This window comes from Pleurodeles waltl, chromosome 12 (genome assembly GCF_031143425.1).
Source record: "Pleurodeles waltl isolate 20211129_DDA chromosome 12, aPleWal1.hap1.20221129, whole genome shotgun sequence".
NCBI classification, from domain to species: Eukaryota; Metazoa; Chordata; class Amphibia; order Caudata; family Salamandridae; genus Pleurodeles; species Pleurodeles waltl.
In genome coordinates, this window is record NC_090451.1 from 80,937,347 (window position 1) to 80,958,194 (window position 20,848).

At 46.0% G+C, this 20,848-nt stretch overlaps 1 protein-coding gene across 1 annotated transcript in view; it reads right to left on the minus strand.

The window, feature by feature from the left end:
* AP3D1 (adaptor related protein complex 3 subunit delta 1) overlaps positions 1 to 20,848 on the minus strand; it is a 437,106-nt gene that overhangs the window by 35,203 nt on the left and 381,055 nt on the right. The window contains exons 30-31 of the mRNA XM_069217822.1: positions 8,657 to 8,742; positions 5,019 to 5,140 (exon numbers count right to left, since the gene is read on the minus strand). Coding sequence (XP_069073923.1) covers positions 5,019 to 5,140; positions 8,657 to 8,742 — 208 coding nt within the window. The remainder of the gene's footprint in view (positions 1 to 5,018; positions 5,141 to 8,656; positions 8,743 to 20,848) is intronic.

Consider the following 20,848-nt stretch of genomic DNA (forward strand, 5'->3'; position numbering starts at 1 on the left):
GGGCTGGAGCATGTATTGTGCCACCCATGGAAGCCCATACAAAATGTGACTACAGGCCTGCCATTGCAGCCTGCATGAAAAGGTGCATGCACCCTTTCACCACAGGGCACAGCACCAGGTCACTGTAAGTCACCCCTATGATAATCCCTCCTAGCCCAGAGGGCGGGGTGAAGGTCCCTGTGTGTGAGGGCACCCCTGCATAAGCAGAGGTGCCCCTACAAACTCCAGCTCCATCACACTGGACTCTGAAAGTGCGAGGAAGCCATTTTACCCGTGTACAGCTACATAAAGGGTAACTCCAAATCTGGGCATGTTTGGTATAAAACATGTCAGAATCATACCCCAATACTGTTGCCAGTACTGGTTGTATGATTCCATGCACTCTGAGGGCTCCTTAGAGGACCCCCATCATTACTCCTACCAGTCTACTAGGGTTTTCTGGGCAGCCCACACTGCTGCCACCCCTCTGACAGGTTTCTGCCCTCCTGCTGCTTGACCAGCTCAGGCAGAAGAAGGCAGAACAAAGGATTTCCAGTGGGAGAGGGAGGTAACACCCTCTTCCTTGGAAATAGGTGTTACGGGGCTTGGGAGGGGTAGCCTCCCCAGGACACCGGTATGTTTTGAAGGGCACATTTGGTGCCCTCCCTGCATAAACCAGTTTGCACCAGCCCAGGGAACCCAGGTTCCTGCTCTGGCACGAAACAGGACAGAGGAAAGAGTAGTGACCACTCCCCTGTCCATCACCATCCCTGGGGTGGTACCCAGAGCTTCTCCAGGTGGCCACTTATTAAGAAGCGAAGAAGCCCCTGGGAGCAGCTGAGTGGCCAGGTCAGGCAGATGACGTCACAGCCTCCTCCTGATAGGTGGTCGCCTTGCCGGTGACCAAGTCCTCTTCCTGGACTATTAAGGGTCTCCCTCTTGGGTGGGTCCTCAGAGTCGACGTGCAAGATTCCAGCAGGACTCCTCTGCATCATTTACTTCATCTTCTGGACACTGGGACTGCAACTGGACCCTCCAGGAACAGACAATCTGCAACTTCAGCGACGACTTCGCTCTGCAACATTGTGTCTCCGGCTCCCTTCAGCAAGTGCAACATTTCCCTGACTGTGCATTCTCGGAGTGCGGTGAGTTTTCAGCCTGCATAAGAAGGCAACATTTTTAAGCCACATGCATAAGAAGTAAGTAGGAATCTCCCTTGGAGTGAAGGAGTCACTCCCCTGCATCTGCAGGCATCAACAACAGACTGTGTGGATCTGTTCTCCTCCGGACCTCAGTGGATCCTGCATCACAGGTGGTGGTCTGGAGTGATCCCCTTTGTCCTCCAAACCAGCTGTCCAACTTGGGAGATGGTAAGCCCTTGCCTCTCCTTGTATGACAGTACTCCTTTGCACTGGGAGTCTTTCAGCTACCAAGGCTTGTTTGCTCCTCCTCTAAGGGATCTTCAGGCTTCGTGTAGCCCCGGCACTCCTTCCTTCAAAGCATAGTTTCCTGCCTGCTGCTCCCGCGACATGGGACTCCTCTTCAGGTGTGCTCTGTGGGCCTCACTGTGCCTGCTGCCAGTGGGTTGCCTGTGGGTGCTGCCTCCACTTCTTGTGACTGTCTCAGCTGCTGAGGGTCACCCCGGACTCCCCTCCTTGGGTCAAGTCCCCTAGACCTTGTTGGTCCTCTTCAGCCTTGCAAATCTTTTTCTCCGTCGCTTGCATTTGCCAAGGCTTGTTGGTGGTTTTCCAGCACCACTAACCGACTGAATCTTGACTGTTGACGTGGGACATCGCTTGCATCACTTATGGGACTTCTCCAGCTCCTGTGTCACACTGCTGACCTTCATTGTCCACTGTCAACCTGGTCCTGCACCCACAGAAGCATAGATAGTGCCACAACCGGACACTCCAACACAAACTGGTCTTGGTCCCCTTCCTTTGCTGGTCCTCTTCTGTCAGGATCCGACTTTGGGTTCTTCCAGTGTTGGTTGGGTCTTGCAAAATCCTTTTTCAAGGTCCTCCTGTTTGTTAGTATATGGATTGACTCTCCCCTAGGGCCCTCACTGTTTATCTTTACTTTTGCCAATGCCTATTCCTTTCTATGCTCTTTACTGATTGCTAATGTGTATATAATGATGTGTTTACTTACCTCCGGTTGGGGGATTGCCTATTCAGTATTCTAGTATGTGTTACAATAAAAAAAAGTACCTTTATTTTTGTAACACTGTGTAATAGTGCTGTGTGTATTCAGTTGTGGCCCAAGGGAGGGAAAAGGGGCGGGCAGAGAGGGGCACAAAAAATAATAACAAAAATTAAACTAACCTTTTTTCCTGTGCCGCTCCGCTCTGTTCCTCCGTTGCAGGCTGCACGCAGGCACAGGCTCCCCAGTCTGCCACGCGGCCAATCCTGACGCTGCTTGAAGCAGCATCAGGATTGGCTGGGCAGGCAGACTGGGAGCCTGTGCAGGCTCTCTCCAGCCCACCAACCATGTTGCTGGGCTGGAGCGAGCCCTGTGCGCATGTGAGTTTGGCCAGCCCCAGATGGCCCCAAAACATACTTGCGCACTCAGGGGGAGTGCTGAGCACTCTCCCTCCGCCCGCGTCATGCCAGTGGCCCGCCCACTTTTACAAAAACAAAATAATAAACTGAGTTTATTATGTTGTTTCTATGAAAATTGTGCAGCTGCTGGTGGTGGTGGTGGGGGGGGGGGAATTCCTCCGCCCTAGTGGAGGAGTCGCCCCTGGTGGTATTGCATAAGTTTTGCATGTCTCCTAGATAAGTCTTGGTTGCTCATCCACAGCTACCTCTAGAAAGCCCTAGCCCTGGCTTCTGAGACACTGCCTACACTTCACTGATAGGGGATATCTGGACCTGGTATAGGGTGATAACACCATAGGTGTCCACCACACAACAGGCCACACATCAGGCCAGATTCCTACAGGAACCCCATCAAGAGCTCAGATATACATACAACATTTTTACAGCAGAAACTCAGTTTTGCTTAAGAAACAGGGTGCTTTAGCACCATTCTTAGTTTTTTGCCTACCTGCATAATTAGGACCAAAGAGGAGAAAGATAAAAAAAAACAGGGTGGTGCTTGTGGCAAAAGAAAGATTTATGTGACTGACAAGCAAACGTTATGTATGCTTGCCTTCATTTAGACCACACAGCAAAATAATGTGATATGTAGGTCATGTCTCCTAAAAAGACTAATGATCACAACAGGTTAATGCTCGCTCTTGTTGGGTGAGCGAATGCGTCTGCACCAACAACTCCTTTTTCTCTTAAGAGAGGAAGGCTGTTGACAGAATCTTCTTGCCTCAAATGTGGATTTGAAGAGAAAAAAAAGGAGCAACACCATTGAACATTCTCCTAAGGCTCAGTTTCATGGTCAGCCAAATACTTCACATTTGAACAAGGGTAAACTAGATATGTTTCATAAAGGTAAAGAGGCAGCAATGTCAAAAAAAGTATTCAAGAAAGACCGACAAATGAGCGGATTCACACCTTCAGCTAAAAGTCCATTAAAAAAGAAATCTTGTCTAACTCTACAATATAAAGGTAGAACACTTAATCGTCTAAATGATAGTCAAAAGACAAGGTTTTCATTACTAATCAATCCTAAAATGTTTTAAAGACTACACCAGAGCAATGGTTGACAATGCAACAGACAAGACATTATAATCAGACTGGCCGGTGACTACATTTTCAAGGATGTCAGCGAAAGGGGAATTGTCAACAAAGCAAAATCCTTCTTTACAACAGAGGTAAAAAGTGAAACGTTAGTGCTGATGATGGTGAAGTGCTTTAGGGTCATTATACAAAACTGATTGTGGTGGGAGGCACAGGACTCTCCTCTGTACACAGGACCACATAAACCATTGCAGACTCATCTGATCAACTAACAAAATAATATGTTCTGTCAGTGTTTTGTATTTGGGTTCTACCGGTTTTATTGTGAAAGTCCCTGATTCGGTCCTTGTAATAATGAACAGTTCAATCAAAGATGACTCAAAACCAAGTAAAAGTTGTACTGGGCAGATAATGCCAATCTCAAACATAACCCTCATGTAGCAGGTTTAGAAGGAAATAGCACGTTCAAGGTTCCAAAGCTTTACACATCATGGAAAAGAAACATCTGGTGAGATGTAGAGGCTCCTGTTCAAGCTCGGAATAAGAAGAAACAGCTTATTTGTGCAGTTTCAGCAACATAAGATACAAAGGGCGAGAACGCTCTTGTTCACCCAATATTTCAGTAGGATTCAATAAATGTTCAGCTGTAGAGCTGATACATATAAGACTAGGATTTGGTAAGGGAACCACAATTTGGTATTTCATACATATAGTCAAAAAATTAGAAACTAGTCAAACTAAGTAGATATTATGACACCTTCTATTATATGTTTTGTGAGACTGACTGGGAAATCGAATTACTCACAAGTACGTGCCAGGAGGATCCATCCGAGTCCTCTTGCCGGTAAATTCACAAAGACCCAACTTTGTGAATGTACCTTATCCTGAAACCTTCTTGGGTAACTGTGATTTATTTATTCCGAGCACAGCCTGAAGTTGGTCATAAAGCCATGGGAAGCAAATACCTTTCTTTGCTAACTGCTGATTAAAAATACAAAAATGCCTTATCAAGGAGATAACGACAGCAAAAGAATCTCAGTGTCACAAAAATAGGAAACTGGCTAAAGAGGGAACACAGTCAAATGTATCAAGATAAAACATTGTTCTTTTGAAAAGTTTTTGATAGTTATGAGGGTCTTTAGACACAGATTATTGTTCTGCTAGCTTTGATTGGAAAGAGAAATTAATAAAGGTTTATGTGTTAATAATCAGACCATCTTGGTAAACTATGAGAGTGAAATTGGATCTTTTATCTCCTGATTCCCAAATAACTGGACCAAATCATCAGCTTCTGTCTAGTCTCCCCACAATAGCCTGTTGGCAGTGGAATGATGGAAAAAGAGGAGTAGGTGGACCTACAATTACTCCATCACATATAAAAATGAAGCTCAATTACACTCTTACCTGAAAAGTGATGGTGGAAGCAGATTCTTGCCAACAGGTGATGGAAAGACATGGTAGTTCCATCTACTTTTAAAGAACGCATCTTCAGCTCTCCGGATTCCAGCAATTTAGCAAATGCATCACTTATGAAGAACAAATGAGAAGCAGTATTAGTAATTATAACAACCTGCAGAGGAAACATAGCATGCTACTCTGTTGAACAGCATGTATTTACCATTCAAATGCAATGATGCCAGTGTCATGGTTACTGTTCCTTCCACCACAAATAAAAGTTAAATTTTCAAGGAAAAGTATACGTAACTTAGAAGATTAAAAACAAGATGGAATGCTGAATTGTAACACAATAATTTAACACTGTGGCTTACAAGACCTAATTATTTCAAATCGGCTCCTGACCCTTATCCAAACCTAGATGAACACCTTGGGCAATGTTATGAAATCTACTGACACCTTACTTTAGGCACCACATGCTAGCATAATATCAGGAGGCCTATGAGGTCCCTGCAAAATAGCATCGTGTTACAGATTTCAAAAGTGATGCAAATTGATTTACCAAAGGTACAGCAAATATAGTCTCAGATAAAATATTGGACCAATAGTATTAGGAAAGCAAGATAAACCACGTAGAATGCTCAAAATTATGGAGAAGGTTTGTAGAAGGCTTACATGATTGTTTTTTTCTGGTGAAATAAAATCTAATAGAATACTCCATTCCTGAAAGCTCAAAAGAAGCCTAGAGGTGCAACCATCAAAAAGTACTATTTTATTGGAAACAAGGAACTATGGGTGGAAAGCTGAGAACACAGATAGTTGACATTTGTAGGAATCTGGCCTGGTGTGTGGTGGGTACCTAAGGTACTTACGCCTTATACCAGGTATCCCCTCATAGTATAGTGTAGGCAGTGTCTAGAGGCCAGGCTCTCTAGAGGTAGCTGTGGATGAGCAGCTAAGGCGTATCTAGGAGACATGCAAAGCTCATGCAATAACACAGTAGTCATACAACACTTACACATATGAAAGAAAACACCCAGTGTTATAAAATTAAAGGTACTTTATATTAGTGACACAATTACCAAAAAGTAATAGAAAGGCAACCCTCCAATAGGAGGTAAGTAACACACTAGATATGTACACTGGTAATCAGAAATAAGCATAGAAAGTGTTAGAAAACACAGCAAATAGCAATAGACAATAGAGACCCTAGTGGGAGCCCAAACCATATACTAAAAAAATGGAATGCAAATGCAGGACCTGCACCTAGGGAAGTGGGATGTGTAGAGAGGAGCTCGGGGAACTAGGAAACCCCAAAGGTAAATACCACAGTGCCCCCCCCAGCGACCAGGAAAAAAGAAGTAAGTTACTGGATTATCCCCAAACTACCCAAAAGGGAGAAAAAGAAGAAAATGAAACACCCAGACAAGACTGCAAGAAACCAGCAGTGAATTCCTGAAGAGGAAGACCTGTGGAAGCAGGGGACCAAGTCCAGAAGTCACAGAAGAGTCCAGTGGGGGCAGGAGCCACTAACCAACCAGCTGAGGTTGCAGGAGTTGGTCGACGGTAGGATGAAGATGGCCAGGAATGCAGCCCTGGAGCAGGTGAAGAGTTCCTGGAGGATGCAGTCGACGTCCTGCGCCGGATGGATGATTGCAATCGACAAATGGCATGGAAAAGCCGCCAACAACGCCTTGGCAAAGGCAGAAGTCGTGGTGAAGCATAGTAGAGCTGCCGGGGGCCAGCAAGGTCCAGGAGGACTCAATCCATGGGGGGAGCCCTGGGTGGACCCTCAGCAAGGCAGACCACCACCACCCTTGATGCAGGATCCAGGCAGCTCAGGATGAGAGGAGATCCACGGAGCCGGTCATCGTTGCAGTAGGTGCTTGCGGATGCGGGAGTGACTCCTTCACTCTAAGGGAGATTCCTTCTTCCTTCTCGTGCAGACTGAAGACTTGCCACCCTCAGGGGGTGCACACCCAGGGAAATGTTGCAGAAGTTAGAAGGAGCTGTGGAAACAATGTTGTAGTGGATGGAGATTGTCGGTTCCTGGAGGGTCCAGTCATAGTTCCAGTTGCTAGAAGTCAAAGTAGAGGTTGCAGAGGAGTCCTGCTGGAACCTTGCAAGTTGATTCTGCGGACCCACTCAGGAGAGAGACCCTAAATACCCCTGAGAGGGGGGATTGGCCACCTAGCCAGGTGACCACCTATCAGGAGGGGGCTCCAACATCTTCTGCCTGCCCTGGCCACTCAGATGCTCCCTGAGGTCCCTGCCCATCTTGGATTCAAAATGGTAGAACCCAGGGACCCTCTGGAGGAGCCCTGGGCACCACCCCTGGAGAGGTGATGGACAGGGGAGTGGTCACTCTCCTTTCCATGGTCCAGTTTCATGCCAGAGCAGGGATTGAGGGTCCCTGAACTGGTGTAGACTGGTTTATGCAAGGAGGGCACCAAATGTGCCCTTCAAAGCATATCAGTGGCTTGGGGAGGCTACCCCTCCCAAGCCATGTGACAGCTATTTCCAAAGGGAGAGGGTGTTAACCCACTCTCCCAAAGGAAATCCTTTGTTCTGCCTTCCTGGGCTTGAGCTGATCAAGCAGCAGGAGGGCAGAAATCTGTCTGAGGGGTGGCAGCAGCTTGGGCTGCCTGGAAAACTCCAGAAGGCTAGTAGGAGCAATGCTGGGGATCCTCTAAGGAGCCCCCGGAGTGCATGGATCATACTTCCAATACTGGCAACAGTATTGGGGTGTGATTCAAACATGTTTGATACCAAACATGCCTAGGTTCGGAGTTATCATTATGTAGCTGGACATAGATAGTGACCTATGTCCAATACTTGTGTTAAATATTATCCCCGCATTCACGAAGTCCATGAAAATGGAGCTGGAGTTCGTGCTCGGGCAGGGGTGCCCTCACACACAGGTACCTGCACCCTGCCCTCTGGGCTAGGTTGGGTGTACCATAGGACTGACTTACAGTGACCTGTGGTGAACAGGGTGCATGCACCCTTCCCTGCAGGATGGAATGGCAGGCCTGCATAATACATGCTGTAGCCCATGGGGATCCCCCCTGGTTACTCAATGCCCTGGGTACCATATACTAGGGACTTACATGGGGCCCCTGTATGACAAATGTGGGGTGTATGTGGTTCACGTAACAAAGTTTAAGGGGAGAAAGCATAATCACTAGGGTCCTGGTTAGCAGGATCCTAGTGAACACAGTCAAACACACTGACAACAGGCAGAAAATGGGGGTAACCATGCCAAGAAAGAGGGTATTTCCCACAACATTTTAAAGCCACATGCCAAGACTGTATGTGTTCAAATGTGGGTTGTATGTGGTTCAAGTAACCAAGTTTAAGGGGAGAAAGCATAATCACTGGGGTCCTCGTTAGCAGGATCCTAGTGAACACAGTCAAACACACTGACAAAAGGCAGAAAATGGGGGTAACCATGCCAAGGAAGAGGGTATTTCCTACAACATTTTTAAGCCACATGCCAAGACCGTAGGTGTTCAATCTAAGGATGATAGCAGAAAGAAATTCACCACTAAGCAGAAGCTGTGGAACACATGTCCTCACTGCAAAACAGAAGAGGTGGTGGGCTTCACAGTATGAATGAGGTCCAGGGGCCCTGGTTAGTCACTCACCTGTAGCAAGGCGTCGTGATCAGATACGATGTACAGCTGAAGTGCAATTTGAAATCTAGTTTTTCGTGGCTAGATCCTTCATCATCCTGTAACAAATTAATAGACCATTGATACAACACTAGAAACAGCAGGGTAGACAACTTAACTTGAACACCACCAACATCAAGTATCACTATCATAACCAAATGTATTCCCACAAAAAATCTGATTCACATAATGGAATTTCTATTGGTGCTTTACTAAAACTTGACATGCACCAATATTGTAGTTAGCACCTAAGCAAAATCCGATATGCGGAATGCTGTACCTCTTAATGACAAACATACTTAACTATATAATGGACTATTGCAAATATCTATGAGGGCACTGTTGTCTTTATTAAGTGCTGCAAATCATGCCCAGATCCTTTTTTGTAATCAGTGAACAGATGATTGTAACTCTGTCCTCTACCCTGAATTATGAAAGCTAAGCTGAACCTCTTCTACAATATTTTCAGCACCAATAACCTCAACCAAGGAGACAGAAAATCAGTGCCACATCTTAAAACTGAAAAAACAGCTACCAGTGCATTATACACTCACCAACAACAGTCTTCTGATCCTTACTCAATTAAGCCCAAAGCAGAATTGGTGGGGACAAATATAAATGAATAGGAAGACTAGAAAAACGATTGCACTGATTGTGGGCCTTATGATTTCTAATGTCTTCTTTAACCCCTTCTGTGCTGCAGACGTAGTGGTTACGTCCTGCGGCACAGTGCTGCTGTGCCGAGGACGTAACCACTACGTCCTCGGCACACAGCCCAGAGGGAGCGCTCTTGCTCCCTCTGTGTGCTTCCCCCCACCCCCCCAAAGTCAGGGATGGAAGGGGAAGCCCTTCCCCTTCCACCCCCGGCCCCCCCAACCCCCCCTGTGACATCAGCGCGCGAGCGCGCGCTGATTAGTCACAGGGTCTCCCCCATCGCGCTGGAAGCAGAGCTTCCAGCGCGATTGAAAGAGAAATGCTTTTGCATTTCTCTTTCAATCACTGGGGGAGGCCCCGAGAGGCTTCAAAGGGAAGGAAATGTATTTCCTTCCCTTTGAAGTCTCTCACAGGTTTCAAAAGCCGGATTGCTTGCAATCCGGCTTTTGAAACCCCACTAGACACCAGGGATTTTTTTTTTTCTTAAATGAAACTGTCAAAAGGGAGCGACCCCTTGGGCAAGGGTCGCTCCCAGGGGGGGCATTTTTTTAGGAAGGCCTTTTCTACCCCCTCTGGGGGCAGATTGGCCTATTATTAGGCCGATCTGCCCCCAGGGGGGGCAGAAACCTCTAGGCACCAGGGAGTTTTGTTTTTTTTTCCGTTTTTTTTTAGATGTTTTCTTTTTTTTAGGTGGGGAGCGACCCCTTAGGCAAGGGTCGCTCCCCTAGGGGGCAATATATATTTAGGCCATTTCTGCCCCCTTAGGGGCAGATTGGCCTATTTTGATGAGGCCAATCTGCCCCCAAGGGGGGCAGAAACCATTAGACACCAGGGAGTTTTTTTTTTCCGCGAATTTTCCGCAACGGGAGCGACCCCTTGGGCAAGGGTCGCTCCCAGGGGGGGGCATTTTTTGGGGAAGGCCTTTTCTGCCCCCCCCCGGGGGCAGATCAGCCTATTATTAGGCCGATCTGCCCCCAGGCGGGGCAGAAACCTCTAGGCACCAGGGATCATTTCTTTTCTTTTTGTTATGTTTTCTTTTTTTTTTTAGGTGGGGAGCGACCCCTTAGGCAAGGGTCACTCCCCTAGTGGGCAAATTATATTTAGGCCATTTCTGCCCCCCTTGGGGGCAGATTGGCCTATTTTGATGAGGCCAATCTGCCCCCATGGGGGGCAGAAACCATTAGACGCCAGGGAGTTTTTTTTTTTGCGTGAATTTCACGCAAGGGGAGCGACCCCTTAGGCAAGGGTCGCTCCCTGGGGGGGGGGGGGGGGGGGGGGGGGAATTATTTTAGGCCATTTCTGCCCCCCTGGTGGGTAGATCAGCCTATTTTGATTCAAGGGGGGCAGAAATCACTAAGCACCAGGGATTTTTTTGTTTTTTTGTTTTACAGATGGGGAGCGACCCCCCTTGGACAAGGGTCGCTCCCCTGGAGGGGCAAAATGTATTTAGGCCATTTCTGCCCGCTTTGGGGGCAGATCGGGCGATTTTAGGTCAATCTGCCCCCAAGGGGGGCAGAAACCACTAGGCACCAGGGATCTTTTTTTTGCGCCGTCACGCAAGGGGAGCGACCTTGTAGGCAAGGGTCGCTCCCAGGGGGGGGGGGGGGGGGGGGGAGTAGGGGGGGGCAAAATTATTTTAGGCCATCTCTGCCCCCCCTGCGGGCAGATCGGCCTATCGGTATTAGGCCGATCTACCGCCAGGGGGGGCAAAAACCTCTAGGCGCCAGGGCATTTTTTTTTTTGTGTTTTTGTTTGTTTGTTTTTTTAGAGATGGGGAGCAAACTGTGTTTAGACCATTTCTGCCCCTCTTGGGGGCAGATTGGTCGATTTTAGGTCAATCTGCCCCCAAGGGGGCAGAAACCACTAGGCCCCCGGGGATTTGTTTTTTGGTGTCAATGTCACGCAGGGGGAGCGACCCCGTAGGCAAGGGTCGCTCCCGGGGGGGTGGGGGAAGAGGGTTGTGGGGGCAACCCCCCCCCCCCCCTCCCCCCCCGGGGCCGGCTGAGCTAGAGGCCAAAATCCACAGGTAGGCACTTTGCTAAAAACACCTCTGTTTTCTGTGAAAAAATATGTTGTGTCCACGTTGTGTTTTGGGCCATTTCCTTTCGTGGGCGCTAGGCCTACCCACACAAGTGAGGTACCATTTTTATGGAGAGACTTAGGGGAATGCTGGGTGGAAGGAAATTTGTGGCTCCTCTCAGATTCCAGAACTTTCTGTCACCGAAATGAGAGGAAAAAGTGTTTTTTGGCCAAATTTTGATGTTTGCAAATGATTCTGGGTAACAGAACCTGGTCAGAGCCCCGCAAATCACCCTATCTTGGATTCCCCTAGGTCTCTAGTTTTCAAAAATGCGCTGGTTTGCTAGGTTTCCCCAGGTGCCGGCTGAGCTAGAGGCCAAAATCCACAGGTAGGCACTGTTTTCTATGGAAAAAATGTGATGTGTCCACGTTGCGCTTTGGGGCGTTTCCTGTCGCGGGCGCTAGGCCTACCCACTCAAGTGAGGTATCATTTTTATCGGGAGACTTGGGGGAATGCTGGGTGGAAGGAAATTTGTGGCTCCTCTCAGATTCTAGAACTTTCTGCCACAGAAATGTGAGGAACGTGTTTTTTTAGCCAAATTTTGAGGTTTGCAAAGGATTCTGGGTAACAGAACCTGGTCCCAGCCACACAAGTCACCCCATCTTGGATTCCCCTAGGTCTCTAGTTTTCAGAAATGCACAGGTTTGGTAGGTTTCCCTAGGTGGCGGCTGAGCTACAGGCCAAAATCTACAGGTAGGCACTTTGCTAAAAACAGGTCTGTTTTCTGTGATGTGTCCACGTTGCGCTTTGGGGCGTTTCCTGTCGCGGGCGCTAGGCCTACCCACACAAGTGAGGTATCATTTTTATCGGGAGACGTGGGGGAACGCTGGGTGGAAGAAATTTGTGGATCCTCTCAGATTCCAGAACTTTCTGCCACAGAAATGTGAGGAACATGTGTTTTTTTAGCCCAATTTTGAGGTTTGCAAAGGATTCCGGGTAACAGAACCTGGTCCCAGCCACACAAGTCACCCCATCTTGGATTCCCCTAGGTCTCTAGTTTTCAGAAATGCACAGGTTTGGTAGGTTTCCCTAGGTGGCGGCTGAGCTACAGGCCAAAATCTACAGGTAGGCACTTTGTAAAAAACACCTCTGTTTTCCTTCAAAAATTTGGCTGTGTCCACGTTGTGCTTTGGGGCGCTTCCTGTCGCGGGCGCTAGGCCTACCCACACAAGTGAGGTATCATTTTTATCGGGAGACGTGGGGGAACGCTGGGTGGAAGAAATTTGTGGCTCCTCTCAGATTCCAGAACTTTCTGCCACAGAAATGTGAGGAACATGTGTTTTTTTTAGCCAAATTTTGAGGTTTGCAAAGGATTCTGGGTAACAGAACCTGGTCCCAGCCACACAAGTCACCCCATCTTGGATTCCCCTAGGTCTCTAGTTTTCAGAAATGCACAGGTTTGGTAGGTTTCCCTAGGTGGCGGCTGAGCTACAGGCCAAAATCTACAGGTAGGCACTTTGCAAAAAACACCTCTGTTTTCCTTCAAATATTTGGCTGTGTCCACGTTGCGCTTTGGGGCATTTCCTGTCACGGGCGCTAGGCCTACCCACACAAGTGAGGTATCATTTTTATCGGGAGACGTGGGGGAACGCTGGGTGGAAGGAAATTTGTGGCTCCTCTCAGATTCTAGAACTTTCTGCCACAGAAATGTGAGGAACGTGTTTTTTTTAGCAAAATTTTGAGGTTTGCAAAGGATTCTGGGTAACAGAACCTGGTCCGAGCCACACAAGTCACCCCATCTTGGATTCCCCTAGGTCTCTAGTTTTCAGAAATGCACAGGTTTGGTAGGTTTCCCTAGGTGGCGGCTGAGCTACAGGCCAAAATCTACAGGTAGGCACTTTGCAAAAAACACCTCTGTTTTCCTTCAAAAATTTGGCTGTGTCCACGTTGCGCTTTGGGGCGTTTCCTGTCGTGGGCGCTAGGCCTACCTACACAAGTGAGGTATCATTTTTATCGGGAGACGTGGGGGAACGCTGGGTGGAAGGAAATTCGTGGCTCCTCTCAGATTCCAGAACTTTCTGCCACAGAAATGTGAGGAACATGTGTTTTTTTAGCCAAATTTTGAGGTTTGCAAAGGATTCTGGGTAACAGAACCTGGTCCCAGCCACACAAGTCACCCCATCTTGGATTCCCCCAGGTCTCTAGTTTTCAGAAATGCACAGGTTTGGTAGGTTTCCCTAAGTGGCGGCTGAGCTAGAGGCCAAAATCTACAGGTAGGCACTTTGCTAAAAACAGGTCTGTTTTCTGTGATGTGCCCAAGTTGTGTTTTGGGGCATATCCTGTCGCGGGCGCTAGGCCTACCCACACAAGTGAGGTATCATTTTTATCGGGAGACTTGGGGGAACATAGAATAGCAAAACAAGTGTTATTGCCCCTTGTCTTTCTCTACATTTTTCCCTTCCAAATGTAAGACAGTGTGTAAAAAAGACGTCTATTTGAGAAATGCCCTGTAATTCACATGCTAGTATGGGCACCCCGGAATTCAGAGATGTGCAAATAACCACTGCTTCTCAACACCTTATCTTGTGCCCATTTTGGAAATACAAAGGTTTTCCTGATAGCTATTTTTTACTCTTTATATTTCAGCAAATGAATTGCTGTATACCCGGCATAGAATGAAAACCCACTGCAGGGTGCAGGTCATTTATTGGCTCTGGGTACCTAGAGTTCTTGATGAACCTACAAGCCCTATATATCCCCGCAACCAGAAAAGTCCAGCAGACGTAACGGTATATTGCTTTCGAAAATCTGACATTGCAGGAAAAAGTTACAGAGTAAAACGTAGAGAAAAATTTATGTTTTTTTCACCTCAATTTCAATATTTTTCTTTTTCAGTTGTTATTTTCTGTAGGAAACCCTTGTAGGATCTACACAAATTACCCCTTGCTGAATTCAGAATTTTGTCTACTTTTCAGAAATGTTGTGGTTTCTGGGATCCAGCGTTGGTTTCATGCCCATTTCTGTCACTGACTGGAAGGAGGCTGAAAGCACAAAAAATCGTAAAAATGGGGTATGTCCCAGTAAAATGCCAAAATTGTGTTGAAAAATTGGGTTTTCTGATTCAAGTCTGCCTGTTCCTGAAAGCTGGGAAGCTGGTGATTTTATCACCACAAACCCTTTGTTGATGCCCTTTTCAGGGAAAAAACCACAAGCCTTCTTCTGCAGACCATTTTTCCATTTAAAAAAAAAAAAACGAAATATTCACTGTTTTTTGGCTAATTTCTTGGCCTCCTTCTGGGGAACCCACAAAGTCTGGGTACCTCTAGAATCCCTAGGATGTTGGAAAAAAAGGACGCAAATTTGGCGTGGGTAGCTTACGTGAACAAAAAGTTATGAGGGCCTAAGCGCGAACTGCTCCAAATAGCCAAAAAAAGGCTCGGCACAGGAGGGGGGAAAAGGCCTGGCAGCGAAGGGGTTAAAAAAAACTCTTCTGTAAATGTATAGATATACAACTTGTATGCTCCTTGTAAAAAATGTTTTACAGTGAAGGAATTGGTGTAGGAAGCTGGGTTCTAGTTGCAACCTCCCCTCCAACACACACACTTTTTACCTGGTTTTCAATGCAACCGTGACTGAAGTGCACTGGGTTCCTGCTAACCAGGTCCTCTGTGCCAGTGTTCCTTCCTGCAAAACAGCACTTCTGCACTTGATCCCCAAGTGACCAGGCCCTGTAGCACCTCCTCTAAGTTCCTAGTAAGTGGTTCCTCTGATACCTAGGGTTAGGTACTGCAGAGGGTTTCTGAGAGCTGCAACACAACTTGTGCCACTTTAATGGACCCAGTACCAGACTCATGCAGACTGCCATTGCAGGCTTCGTGACAAGGTGCTCCCTAAAAGTGAAACCACAACATGGCACATAGACTGTATGCCATGTCCACTAAACAATGCATGTAATATTTGTAAGTCACCCCTACTGCAGGCCTTACAGCCCTAAGGCACAGTGCATTATATTACATCTGTGGGCATATCAGCAAGAGCAGATATGTCCCTGCTACGTCTTTCTTGATTCTTAGACATAGTAAGTGAATAGTGAAGCCATTTTGAGTGCATGTGCTGAACACTGGTCCATACGAGTTCCCCAGCTACATGATGGATGCACTGACAGATTTATTAATACATGCACCCAGAGGGCACCTCAGGCGTGCCCCCTGAAAACCGGACTGCTGGTGAGGTCACTGACTAGTTCTAACCAGTCTGTCGCAAACAGATGATAATCTGACCCCCAACGGAGAAAGCCTTTGCTCTCTGGAGGTCAGAAACAAAGCCTGCTTGGGCAGGGGTGTTACACATCCCTCTCCACAGGGTGATCTGCAATCCAAGGCACAAAGCTTCAAAGAAGCCCACCGCCTTTGGTATGCAGAACTGGCCTTCCTCAGAGGGAGATGCTGACCTCCCTACCTCTGGGCCTATCTGGTACTTGGACAGGCAGAAACATTAGCTATGCAGGAGGCATGTTACTTTTCCAGACTGGACACACCCCTAGGGTGACCAGCCTAAAATGGACACAGCCTAGGAAATTCTGCATTCTTGCGTGTGGTGGAATTTAGGACCTCTGGACATGATGATGTCCACTTCCCAGAGGAAGTGATCATCTAGGGGGTGTAGTGGCCCCAAGAGTAAGTAGACCATTGATAGCGGAAACTCAGATCTTCCTGAAAACAAAAAGAAGAGTGGACAAGAAGCCTGCTGAACCACAACTGACTTGGCACCAAACCTGCCTGCCGCACCTGACTCTCAAGGAGCAACTGTCCTGTCCTGCTGCTGCAGTCACCAAGAAACAGGGCGAGCTGCCAGTGCTTCGCAAATCACCAAGAACAACTCCCTTGGGACAGAGGAGCTGTGTTCTTCCACCTATAGGCACCTAAAGAAAGAACTGTGATAACTGGGACCGTCAAAAACCTGACACCGGACAGCACCACTACACCCAAGACGCTTGGCTCGAGCTGAAGTGGGCCAACAGTGTCAGTGTGGTCCCCAGGTCCTCCAGAAACAAAGCCCACCTTGAGTTCCCCCACTGTGGACTTCATGACTGCTTCCCCATGTCTCCCAGCCTCATGAGACCTCAGCCCACCTGTTGGTTTAGATGGACTGGGCCCCCAGTCCACACCTGCAGACTGTTTCTGTGGGCTTACAGGCAACCGCAAGTAACTCCAGCACTGGACCAGATGCCGGAAGACACCACTGCACCCCACAACGCAAGGAGAAGCGGATGACCAACGGTTTCCCCACGTGCCAGAGGACCTCAAGGGTCGAGCAACCCCTGTGGGTTTCCCCTGACTGACGTTTCAGTCGCAACTTGTAGCAACTTCCTGACCGGACTGTTTCCCATAGAAGTGAATAGGACACCAACGCAGTAACACACCTCTGCACCCGGATGCCCCAAAGTCTCCTGAGGTGACCTGTTGGTGTGCCTTGGACCCTGACCCATACTCAACTTAAGTCCTGAAGAACCGTCCCATAAGCCGCTGTGAAGTGTCCAAATCCAGTATGTGTTTTTACCCACATTACCAAATCCAAAAATTGTATTGTGTCAACTTTTGAACACTCTATAAATTTCTATCTCAAAAAGTACTCACCTGATTCCGGTAATCTTGGTATCAAAGTTTTATATAAAAGTATGTGTTATTTTTATATATTGGTGGTGGATTTCTTTATAAAGTGTGTGTCTCTCTTCCTGTATTAGTGTGTGCCTTACATGCTTAGCAGGACCCTCTGATATGCCTAACTGCTTGGCCATTTACCACAAAAGAGGGCATTTGGGATGTCATTTGTGCCGCTATGATACCTTCTGGGTTTGCTTGAACTATTTGCAGAGTGTACTTCCTTTTTTGTCCACTATATAAAGAGCCAGATTCCTACAATTGCCTAATCAATACTATACATCCAAAAAATCTGAAGGCCAAAAATCTTTCTAGATGTTGCCTCCAGGTCCACTGAATTGAGCAACATTAAAAAAGTAAAAATGTAATGTGGTCCTTTAGTTTAACAATTTAAAATAACGCACAATATCTTGCGGAACCTACATCTTGGAGTTCTGGACAATGACAAATCATAGTTGCACAGAGATCACACAGGTTATAACAGGTGTACGTGAGGGGAGATATACAAGGCTGGCAAACGTTCAGAGAGCAGTTTTATTTTATGAAGGTGTATGAGAAAACTGGGGGTTTCAGGGGCTTTTTATGGTAACACCTGGAAAGACAGAAACTGATCCAGTACCTCTCAAATGTGATAATCAGAGTCCTTATTCTAAAAGAAGAGTAGAGGAAAGTTCTAAGGATGTGATCTATCTGTGGGGAAAATGGAGTGTCCAAATATGGCTTTATTGATCCTGACGAGACAGGTATTTTTCTTCCAGCGGAAGAAGCTCTGTGAGAAATACATAAATCAAGGCTAGTTTTATAAATCTGAGATCTAGTCAATGGACTGATTTAGAGATCAAAAGAAACAAAAGCATGCAGTTTAATCCTTCAATTGGGAGACCATACATAGATTATTATCAGGCTCTAGCCCGTTACCATTTGTTATGTTCCTTGAAGAAACTCCAAAACCGGGCATTATTAGATGAAGAACATGAGCCTTTTGGAGCCCGGTTGGGAATGTCTCACAGCTTTTATGCAAGACTGGGAAGAAGTCTTACAGAACAATAATCACGGCTTACATGGTGGTCTAGTCATACATAATCTTCAGTCGTTTGAGTTATTTCAATGTTCAGGGAGTCTCCAACATACAGGCAAGCTGACAGAGACAAGGAAAAAAGTCTCATAGTAACTTATTATAGTTATTAAAGTAACTTTTATATTAATGATCCCTTAGTTCTCTCACTTGATAAGCCCAGAAGTAGGTAACCTACCATTTAATTGCTTAGAAATTTATGCAGTTAAAAGCTGGAGAATAGGTGAGTTTTGACACTCCCCGCTCTATCACATTGCCACTCCATCAGTGATGCCATTTTAGTACTGTTCTCTCTACATCAGATACATCAGTGAACAGCTGGTAGGACTTATTTTTAAGTGTGAGAATCACATATCTAAAAAATTCAAAGATTTTCTGAAACAGGTTTTGGATACACTTTCATTTGGTGTTTCAAGTGAATTAAACGAAATATTTCTGAAAAATACACACATAGGGCAGTCTACTGATAAGATCTTGGGCACGGTCGTCTCACTTCAACTGACCTTTTCAGACCACTGTACACTTCAAACAACAAGCAAAAACCAAAATGGTGATCACATAGGGTCTTTGATGGGAAAGCTTTTGATTATTCACACGGCCAGGCTTCACATTAAATCTGTTTAACTTTATCTGGCTACACTTTGGGATCAGAGGAAAGCAACCACTGTAGTGAAATGTGTGTTTTGACCACTGGCTTCGTGTTGCACCACTATGCACATAGCTTAGTTGTCCAGTGTTCACCAGTTAGACTCCATTTTGTATTCAGTTTAGCCTTAGCTTCATTCGGTCTATTGACTTTATCGTAGCATTAGACACTGCTATGTTAAAAGCTGCCAGTGATTTTTCATGTTGTACACTGTGCATTCTGTCGTATTTTTTTCTCACCAAGGGCTTTGGCTGATAAGAGTGTACTCAGACGGCAGAGAACGGCCTTGCTTTGACTTGATGTCTTAGGATTGTGGCCAAATCCCAACGTATTATTTTCAAAGCATACCTAAACTAGCCAGCATTTTTTAATACTTCTTGCGCAAGCAGGAGGTTTTTTTTCCATAAAGCTCCTTCTCCGGTTAAGATATAAAAGAGACCCAGATCGACAGTAGGAGATTCAGAGACCTCAATCAGGATTCAGACGTCGAATGCCTGATATATATTTCCCATGAGAGTAGAGATATCTCTTTCTTGCAGTCGAACGGGGTCATCGGCTTGCTGGCAGGAGAAAGATGAAGCACCTGACAGGCCCTACGGTGATGCATTTTTTAAATTATTTGCTTTGCATTATAATATAGATACATATATTTGCTGTGCATTTTGCAGAGGAGAATTAGTTATACATTCTTTCATTTCACTGCTGTGACTATTTTTAAACGTGTGCTTTCAGCATGCTAATCTCCTTTTAGGAACCATGCGTGGTGAAATAATAAATGTCTCCTTTGGTCTAAGAAGCGCATTCCAGAGATTTTTGTCTGTGCATAAGTGTTTCAGCTCAGTCATCAGTGAAAAGCAAAACAACCATTTAAAAGGTAAATTTTCCCATCAGATCCACAGTGGCATTAATGTGTGTACCTATAGGTGTGTACTTATGTAGGGGGGTCTAATTAGCACACACATGACTACAAAGTAAGAGAGCACTGTACAAAGCCAGAAAATAGGTTAGAAGCACAGATCAAAGAAGGAGGATGCAGGGAATTACCAATTATGGTCCATCATCTGGAGGATTAAGTGTTGATTATAAGTTGTTTGAAAGGAAGTATCTTCAGTTCCTTCCTGAAAAGTAGGAGGGAGGGCTCAGTTGACCTGGGTGGGTGGGATTTGATACTATCATGGGGGAAAGAGAAGCTGTACCATCTTATTTTCCTCCACATGCCATTATTTTTGTCTTGAGCCTGATGAGGTTGCTGCATCAAGTGCTGCTGGAGGAAAGGGGCTTGTAGCTGCCAGAAACACAGGTATAAAAAGGTCAATGACAGATGAACAGATAATGGCTTTGAGCAAGGCAAGCATTCGGAGGATGCACATCAAGTTCTTTGTGAGGTATGCTTGTAGGAGTATGAATGGAAACTATTAAAAAAAAGAGCAGAAGAGGTATTGGCTAGTTCAAAAAACAGAACAAGAGAGTAAAAGTTTGGTTATCACATTAAAAGACTGTTAAAAAAACCCTTAAAACAAGGCCAAACCTGTTGGTCAGTGTAAAAACTTGTTGAATCAGGTAATGAGGATATACTGGGGAATATTACAATCAAGATATTTCAAACTCCTTTCGTCTTTCTTTGGCAGGTAAGACCTTTTGCCTTGGAGTGAAACTGTTTGCTGATGGTCACTTCATGAACATATACAAATGTGCCATAGATGAAGAGGATTTGATTTAAGCATATACATGTAGGGTAGGAAACAGACTGAGGGGAACAGATTAAATATCAACAAGTCCCACAAGGTCCCATGCTTTTAAAGGATTACCTAATGTGTATTCCCATATACAAGCAGCCCAAATTTGTCCAGCCTTGACTGTAATCACAACCCTGGTGGTAAGTCCTGGGTACAGGTTGAGCATTAGTATTCGCTGACACAGTAAAACTATTTACTATGGCGACCTCCCAGGATTGGATCTGGAACTCCAACATGCCTTCAAACAGCCATAACACCTATAAACCACAATACTGACTTCCAATTAGGACTATTAGATTTGATAGTTTAAATAATTTGGCCACTACGACCCATCTCTTCACAGAGATCTTTTTACAGACAGAGACTTCAATACA